The sequence below is a fragment of the Sinocyclocheilus anshuiensis genome, unplaced genomic scaffold, assembly GCF_001515605.1.
Source record: "Sinocyclocheilus anshuiensis isolate Anshui unplaced genomic scaffold, SAMN03320099.WGS_v1.1 scaffold113, whole genome shotgun sequence".
Taxonomy (NCBI): Eukaryota; Metazoa; Chordata; class Actinopteri; order Cypriniformes; family Cyprinidae; genus Sinocyclocheilus; species Sinocyclocheilus anshuiensis.
Window position 1 is genome coordinate 347,988 of NW_015539827.1, and position 9,431 is coordinate 357,418.

The 9,431-nt window shown below is 35.1% G+C and overlaps 1 protein-coding gene across 1 annotated transcript in view; it reads left to right on the forward strand.

Annotated features, from left to right (window-relative positions):
* Positions 1-9,431, forward strand: part of triob (trio Rho guanine nucleotide exchange factor b) — a 147,276-nt gene that overhangs the window by 41,273 nt on the left and 96,572 nt on the right. The window contains exons 2-3 of the mRNA XM_016480441.1: positions 2,084-2,158; positions 3,455-3,569. Coding sequence (XP_016335927.1) covers positions 2,084-2,158; positions 3,455-3,569 — 190 coding nt within the window. The remainder of the gene's footprint in view (positions 1-2,083; positions 2,159-3,454; positions 3,570-9,431) is intronic.

A 9,431-nucleotide genomic window follows, 5' to 3' on the forward strand; every position in this document is an offset into this window, starting at 1 on the left:
GAGGTCATAAAAGAACCCAGAACAACATCTAAAGAACTGCAGGCCTCACTTGCCTCAATTAAGGTCAGTGTTCATGATTCAACAATAAGAAAGAGACTGGGCAAAAACAGCATCCATGGGAGAGTTCCAAGGCAAAAGCCACTGCTGATCAAAAATAACACAAAGGCTCGTCTCACATTTGCCAAATAAATATCTTGATTATCCCCAAGACTTTTGGGCAAATGTTCTGTGGACTGATGAGATACAAGTTTAACTTTTTGGAAGGTGTGTGTCCCGTCTGGAAAACCAACACAACATTTCATAAAAAGAACATCATACCAACAGTCAAACATGGTGGTGGTAGTGTGATGGTCTGGGGCTGCTTTGCAGCTTCAGGACCTGGACGACTTGCCATAATTGATTGAACCATGAATTCTGCACTCTATCAGGAAATCCTGAAGGAGAATGTCCGAACGTCAGTTTGACCTCAAGCTCAAGCGCACTTGGGTTATGCAGTAGGACAATGATCCCAAACACACTTAAGGTTTTGGAGTGGCCAAGTCAAAGTCCGGACTTAAATCCGATTGAGATGCTCTGGCACGACCTTAAACGGTCCATTCATGCTCGAAAACCCTCTAATGTGGGTGAATTAAAACAATTCTGCAAAGAAGAGTGGGCCAAAATTCCTCCACAGTGATGTGAAAGACTCATTGCCAGTTATCCTCAGGTTATCGTTGTGTAATATTAAAATTAGTTTGATCTGAATCATTCAAGTGTGACAAATATGCAAAAAATAAAAACAGGAGGGGGGCAAAAACTTTTTCACAGCACTGTATATATTTTGTCTGGAACATTTAGGCTACTTTTTATCATATATTTTTAGATAAATATTGTATAGGCCTATTAACCAGTGAATATTTGGCAATTATGAGATTATTTGTTTGCGTATGGACCACCAAATGTGGCAGCAGAAGTTATCCTTGTGTCAGTTCCAGAATTCTGTTATATATATATATATATATATATATATATATATATATATATAAAGTACAATTATTTTTTATAATTTTATATCGTTTTTAAATAATATAAATTATATATATAAAGTACAATTATTATTAATAATAATAATACTTTTATTCAGAAAGGATGCAGTAAATTGATCAAAAGGGACAGTAAAGTGACAGTTACAAAAGATTTGTATTTTAAGTAAATGTTGTTCTTTTGAATCTGGAAAAATATATATTACAGTTTCCACAAATATTCTGCGTTGATAAGACAAAACGTTTCTTAAGCACGAAATCAGCATAGTAGAAATATTTATGAAAGATCATGTGGCACTGAAGGCTGGAGTACTGAAAATTCACAGTGTTACTGTTTTACTGCATTTTTTCATCAAATAAATGCAGTCTGGTGAGCATAAAAGACTTCTTTCGAAAACATTAAAAGTGTCTGTATAGAAGATATTAATCAGATGTTCAACAAGATATTTAAAGCAGAACACAATACTTTTTGCTGAGCACAGAATTCTGATTGACCTTTATGTGCTCACTGGGTACTGACTTTTTGATCTTTTGTATAACCCAGTTATTCTTAAAACGGGTAATATGTTTGACATTTTAATTGGCGAATTGGTTTAATGCAAGATTTTGACACTATTTGTATTGAGGGAGATTGGTGTCAATGAGTGCACATTAGCATGTTATATGCATTGGCGAAGCTGTTGATTAATTAAGATCTTGCCATCTGTTGAGTAGGCGGGGGAGAGAGAGAATGAGGATCAGGGTTGGGGAGGAGAGGGGGGAGCGGGCATGTATCTGACTCGGGAGGCCTTGACATACAGAACTAAATATGTTATTAACTGCACTCCATATAATCAGACACATTTTAAACACATTGAAGTAAATCAAAAAAATATGAATGTGATAAATTTCTGCATGTTTTAGCTATTATCCTGCCATAGTTCTAGTGTGCTGTTTCATAAATGTAGGCTAATCAACCTATGAATAAATGATATCATGTGTTGCTTTTCCTGTTTACAAGTTGTGTGAATGTGTTTGTCATCATGTGCTTTGGAGACTGACCAGTTTTTGAATCCTTCCAGGGTTCCACAGAAATGAAGACATGAAGGCTGTTGAAGTTCTTCCCATCCTTAAAGAAAAGGTGGCATTCTTATCAGGTGAGCCTATATATTATTCTATGTTTTGGGTTTCCTAATCTACAGTAGTTGTCTATCTGGCTATGTTTGTTGGCTTTTTGATGAATTGCTGTGTTCCTCTTGTGTAAGTCGCTTTGGATAAAAGTGTCTGCTTAATGCATAAATGTAATTGTTACAAAAGTAAGCTTTTTTTTTTTTTTTAGGAAAGTAATGCTTTTATTCAGAAGATGCTGAATATTAATCAAACGTTAAACATACTGTAATGTTAGAAAAATTATATTTAATATAGATGCTTTTGTTCTGAACTATATTCATTAAAGAATCCTGAAGAAAATGTATAATGGTTTCATCAAAAATATATAGGAACACATCTGTTTTCAGTATTGATAATATTAAGAAATGTGAATTCAGCACCAAATCAGATTGTTGGAATTATTTATGTGACACTGAAGACTGGAGTAATGGCTGCTGAAAATTCAGCTTTGCTATCTCAGAAATAAATGACATTTTAAAATAAATTAAAATAATAATAATAATAAATTGTAAAAATATTTCATAGTATTACTTTTTATTGTATTTTAGATCAAATGAATGCAGCCCAGGTGAGCCTAAGAGGCTTGTTTAAAAAATATTTCAATCTCTTGCCGACCCCAAAATTTATAAACCATGGTCCCATGTCTAAAAAACCCATCATAGTTAAGAAGTGAAAAAGAAACTTGCTTCCCGCTCCATTCGAAGCCATTTATTTAGAAGTGTTCTCTCCATATCCAAAGGCCCGGATTTCTATGAATATTAACGAGAGGAAACGTATTTGCATTGACAGTCATTAACACTCTTAGATATGTGAGCTCAAAGGCAGAGCAGCATCGCTGGGGAAATGCAGTGAGTGTTTAGCTGGCTGCTGACCCAGATAGCTTACGAACATCTTAATCTTTGGCAGGCCAACTTGCTTATCATCAGCTAAGCTTGTCTAAGTAGAGATATAACTCATTTCCAATTTTGCCCTTCTTCCACCTCTGCACTTCAAAGAAAGTGTAACGGAAGTAGGTTTGCAATAGCGATATGAAGCAATCATATTACCCCAGCAATGATATGAGACATCATATTCTGTATTAGACAAAAACGGAAGCTAGTTAAACACAACTTGGCATGGTTGGCTATGATAAGTAGTCCATGGTGTTCTAAAGCATCACTATATACAGTAGGTAGGCTAGTTGGAGTTTCTTAAGATTAGCCATTGCCCTATTTTACTAATGCTTGAGTGACACAGACGTTGTTGTTCCAGTCAATTATATAGTGTGTTGATTTGGCCTGCAGGTGGAAGAGATCGTCGTGGAGGGCCAGTCCTTACATTTCCAGCCAGGAGTAACCATGACAGAATACGACAGGAGGACCTCAGACGACTTATTGCGTACCTTGCAGGCATTCCCAGGTATGCAGTGTGTGTGTGTGTGTGTGTGTCTTTGTCTGTGTGTCAGTGTGAACATTATTATGCAACTAAATTCGTAGTCGTATTAGATCAGGTTCAGGCAGTTGAAACGTTGAGGGATTGATCCCATGGCAGCACAGTGTGGAATTCAGCCAGCTGCTTGAATTGTAAAGTTACAGTTCACTCATCATTGTGTTCATCCTAGCTGCTCAAGGAAAGATAGACTAGCGGTTGATCTATTTTGGGCCATTTCATTTAAAATGAGCCATTCAATAAAGGTGCAGTCACGATTTGCTTGTCAAATTTTCACTGACAAAATCAGCAAAACCAGTCAATTCATTAGAAATCCATCTGATCGGGAGACCCAAAAGTTTTATATTATTTTATTTATTTATTTATTTTATTTATTTATTTTTTTAATAAATCAAGGCTTTTCTTCAGCAAGGATGCAGTATATTGATCAAAGTTAACAGTAAATGTGTATTCCTAGGGGGAAAAGCTATATATTTAATATACATTTATTTCATAAGGGTGCTTTCACACCTGGCGCGTTTTTAGCTCGGTTCGTTTGGGCATATGTGAACACGGCAATCGCGCTCGGATCCGCGCCAAAACAATAGGAAGTTCCGTGAAAAGCATTAGCTTTGTTGTTTTGCTAATACTTCAAAATGAACCTGTGAATGTCTGTGGGTGAGCACGTCTTCGCCATTCAAAATCAAAGTGCACTTTTTCATTTTATAGTGCCGTCTTATTGCTCTTCTTCTTAGTAGGTGCATTTTAAAAATGTATTCCCGATTAATCCTGGACTCCTGCTCAAAATTATAAAATAATATAACGACAGCTACAAAAAAAAAACAACAATAATCCCGCGAAGCTGTTATCGTTCCATCCTGACGGATGACAGCCATGACAGCTAAGTGGAATCCCGGAAAATAAACCGTGGAACTTTGACCAATGAGAGAACAGTTTACTCGCGCATGACTTGTATTAACAAATTTGGTCCGTTTAGAAACTTTGCCGTGCGAAAGCGAACCGCACCAAGAATAAAAAGCTAAATTTTTATAATTTTAATCCCTGTTTCAGAACAAAGCAATCGATCTACAGGTGTGAAAGCACCCTAGTTCAAATCTATTAACATATTTACTGACATATCAATCGAGACTTATTGATATAAAAATGATAGTTAAACTTTATTTGGAGTAGTCAAGTCAAGTCAAGTCACCATTATTTATATAGTGCTTTTTACAGTGCAGATTGTGTCAATAGCAGCTTTACAGTACGAGACGAGACCAGCAGTTTAATTCTAGGTTGCAACAAACTACTTGTGCACAATGCACATTTCTTAATATTAAACCTGAAATGTCGCTATTGATGAGGACTGTGTGATCTTTGAATAATATTGTCTTTAAATGCAAGACATTTAAAGAGTACCTAAAGTACACTTACAATAGTTCAACTTTAGCACAATCAAATATACTTCAGTATATCTTTAGTTGTACTTCAGAGCTACCTCCGCACAATTAAAGTGCACTAAGCACAAAATTAGTTGTTCAAATTTAGCAGACTTTAAGTATACCAGTTTAGTACACCAAAAGTACAACTGCAGGGTATTTTTTATTAAGTACATAAAATGTATATGCATTTGTAGTATACTTAGCATGAAATAAATGTATTTCAAATACATTTTAGTATATTTATTTTTCACTAGGGTTGTTACAAAATATTTTACAATAGATTATGTTGTTTTGAATATTATGTTCATCAAAGACTCCTGAAAAAAAGTATCATGGTTTCCACAAAACTATTAAGCAGCACAACTGTTTTCTACATTGAAAATGATAAGAAATGTTACTTGAGCACCAAATCTGCATATTGTAATGATTTCTGAAAGACAGAGGTGTAAAGATTACCTAAAAACCATACTTGAGTAAAGGTACAGATACCTTACAGTGAAAATGACTCCACTACACGGTACAAGTCACCAATTCCAAAACAACTTGAGTAAAAGTCTTAGAGTATCTGATTTTAACAGTACTTAAGTATTTTACTTATACTAAATATAGGCTCAAAAAATGCACTAGTCAAAGAGACATGCCAGACTTTCAAATCTCTGCCCAGTGTGGAAGCCTGCACAGCTAGGGCGAGAGAACAGAAGAGCCAGGAGTGGCTCGCATATTACATTTACTCCAATACTTTACACCTCTGCTGAAAGATCACGTGACACTAAATCATGTAAACACAGTTACCACTCTGCTTACTTTGACATATCTAGTGCCATAAATTCTATAACACTTTCTTGAAAATATTATATAGGAATCAGAATATAATAGAGACTGTATATATAATAGAGTTGTTGTTATGGCATTACTAGACTGTTGCTAGGGTGTTTTAGAGGGTTAGGCCATCAAAGTCCCTTTAAGGCAAGTCATTTCACTCGGCAGCCATCTTTGAAACTCCTCTCTCTGTAATTGTAAGGGAGTTGCTGGTTGGCTGCTAGGTTGTTCTGGGTGGTTGCTGTGGCATTGAGACAGTTGCTTGGGTGTTTTGGTGGGTTACTAGCATGTTTCTAATGAAATGAAAACTGCTGCTCAAGAAAGCATTTTCACAAGCAAGTTTTCATTTTGTTTAATTTACAGTAATTGCTTTTCATATCTATATTCATATGCAAGTAATGCCTGTGGCTAAGCTTTCCCCTATCTTACACACACTTTAACACGCAGAATAGCTTAACAACTGCATACACCTTAGCATTACACCTAAGCATCGCAGTGAGTATCATTTGCATTTTCTTCAGGAATACTTTCAAGTCTAGTTTATGTATTCTTGTCAAGTTCTGGTTTTGTTTTGAAGCTCCCAGGTTTCTGGTTTGTTTATACATCACATGGCCAATTTGTCTTTTCCCTGCTGTGTCCTTCTGTAGTTAGCATTGATTTGACTCAGTGAAAGTCAACCAGCTCTACGTGAATCTCTGCTTTCAGCCAGAGGGTTCCAGCTCTGCACAGTTCAAAACTTTATGTAGGTTATCATTTGCCGCAGGGTCCTCCCAAACTTTTCTTCTGTTTTGTTGTCCGTAATCACTCTGTTTGAGCCAAACTGAATAATACAGAAATGAAAGTTCATCTTCTCGACAGCTGTAAACACATTCTCCACTTTTGCACAGAATAATATGGCAATTTGAAAATAAATAATGCACTTCTGACCCTTTGCTCGGAAACGCAGATATTCAGTATTACAGTATGCTGGAGACCCAGATGTGGCCCCTGGTTAGGAAAACAAGTGGTTTAGTGAGGAAGTGTATAGACGCTTACGGCTGCTGGTTTTGGTGTCTGGTGTATATCAGATAGCCAGGGGTGTAGATATGTTGTTTGGCCTAAAACTGCAGATTTTAGGCCACACTGGTTGTCCTCCATTACTCTTTCATGTCTTTCTCTCTTCTGTTTCTTCACTCCTAAGAAGATTTCTCATTCTTTCACACTTTAAAGAAATGTTCCTAACTCAATCCAACCCACATGGTGTCAAGCACCACATAAAATAATTATAACACATCCATGAATTCTTGAAATCAAACCCAACATGTGTGTGTATATTAATACACTTACAATGCAAGTCTATGAGACAAGGCATTGCACAAGGATAAATGTTTAAACACACACTGTTTTGGAAGTATACCCACAATACTTTTAGTTTGTTAATATAGACTAATATGATAAAATCACTTTTGTTCAGTTTTTAACTCCTAATATTACCATTATACCATGATCTAAATACTTGATTCTGATTGGCTGGAAGGTGTGCGTTTAAACCGTGTAATGCACAGGTAGTTCCAATATGCAGCCTTCATTTAAAGCACACAAAACCGCACAGAAGGCTCACACACCAAGACTGGAGATCATGCTGAACACAAAGAAACTTTCAGGAGCAACTTGTTGTCAATGCTGCCCTGTGACGTTTATTAATTAATTTGCAGCAATGAGGTGGTAATGCCACTGTTTTTGAAGTAAATAAACTTACAGGCACACATACTCTCTCTCTCTCTCTCTCTCTCTCTCTCAATTATTAATTAAAATGTTATAAGTCATTCAAATAAATGAATTTTATATATATCTACGTAATCTTAACACTACTTTATCTCTGTGTCTGAATTAAAGCGTGCAGAATGATATATCTAACAAGCCGTAATTTTTACCTCTCCAGTCTAGTTTTGCTCTGCTACCATCAAAAACAGCTTTAACTTGTCAGTGCTGTCAAGTGACCATGGTTTAAGTGGGATAATACATGATTTTATTTAACTTTGAGGTGCATCAGGTGGTTCTTTGATTCCATGTTGTGCATTAAAATCATGCAGTGACCACCTAACTGTGGACAGATCAGAAAATCCATCCACTGCAATTACACCGGTAACACAATATATAAACCACTAAGCACTTAAAATCACAGCTTAATTATTTATTTGATTATTTGAGATGAGTTTGTATTGTTGAAATTTAAATGGTGTTCATTATTTATTTTTTCTCGGTTTTGCTTGTATTACATTTGATAGATACACTACCGTTCAAAATATTTTTATTTTATTTATATATGTTTTTCAAAAGAAGTCTATGTTCACCAAGACTGCATTTATTTGTTCAAAATACAGTAATACAGTAATATTGTGAAATATTACAATTTAGAAAAAGAACTAATATATTTTAAAATGTAATTTATTCCTGTGCTGGCACATGTCACATGATACTTCACAAATCATTCTAATATGCTGATTTGGCATTCAAGAAACATTCCTTATTATTATTATCAATACTGAAAACGGTGGCTGCTAAATATTTCTGTGGAAACTGTGTCTTTGATATTCTTTGAGTTTGAACAACAGCATTTATTTGAAATAGAAATATCCTGTAATATCAATATTTTTAATATCACTTTTTAATGCATCATTGCTCAATGTAAGTATTAATGCACTGTAAAAAAAAAATCCATATCCGTAAAATGTACGGTAAAAAAAACGGCAGTTGTGGTTGCTGGAATTTTACTGTAAAAGATACGGTAGCAACATTTTAGATTTTATGGTTTTAGCTTAAATTTACATTTATTGAAGAATGTATACATTCATTATGTATACATCTATTGAAGTACTGAAATCTGTTTTGTACCTTTGTAATATACTGATAACCACCAAAAGCAGGCAGTGATTAGAAAATCACATGATGAACCAAAGCCCATCACAAGCAGCGTTTAATACTAACATATCTAGAAGGTGCACAGTGTCATTCACACAAACACTAAACACCATCATGGTAACACACATGAAACTGAAATATGCAATAAACATTAATTTAACAACATTAGATGTAACATACAACCCTAATGTACAAAACTGTTAACAAAAAACTAAGAAGAAACAGTTATTTTTAAAAAAACAAAAAAAAAACACATCAAACTTCAAATTTGAAATGTAACACATGGAATTCTGGGAATGTCAGTTTACAATTATTCACTGTAACTTATACGTTCTTTTTCACTTCCAAAACCGGTATACTACCGTAAAATTACATGTGATGTGCAAAACAGTTTTTCACCGTACATAGTACTTAGTAGGGAACTTACCTTTAACCATTTAACAGGTTTTTACTGTAGCATTTTTACAGTCTTTTACCGTTAAATTCACGGCCATTTTTTTTACAGTAAAAAGTAGACCTACTAACCCCAAACTGTTGATCAGTAGTGTACATATAAATCGCCTCACATTGTGTTATCCCTCCTCTTGTTTTCTCTCTGTCTCACTCATCTTGCATTCTGTTCTCTCTCTCTCTCTCTCTCTCTCTCTCTCTCTCTCTCTTTCTCTCAGAGAGGGAGGTCAGAATGATTTAG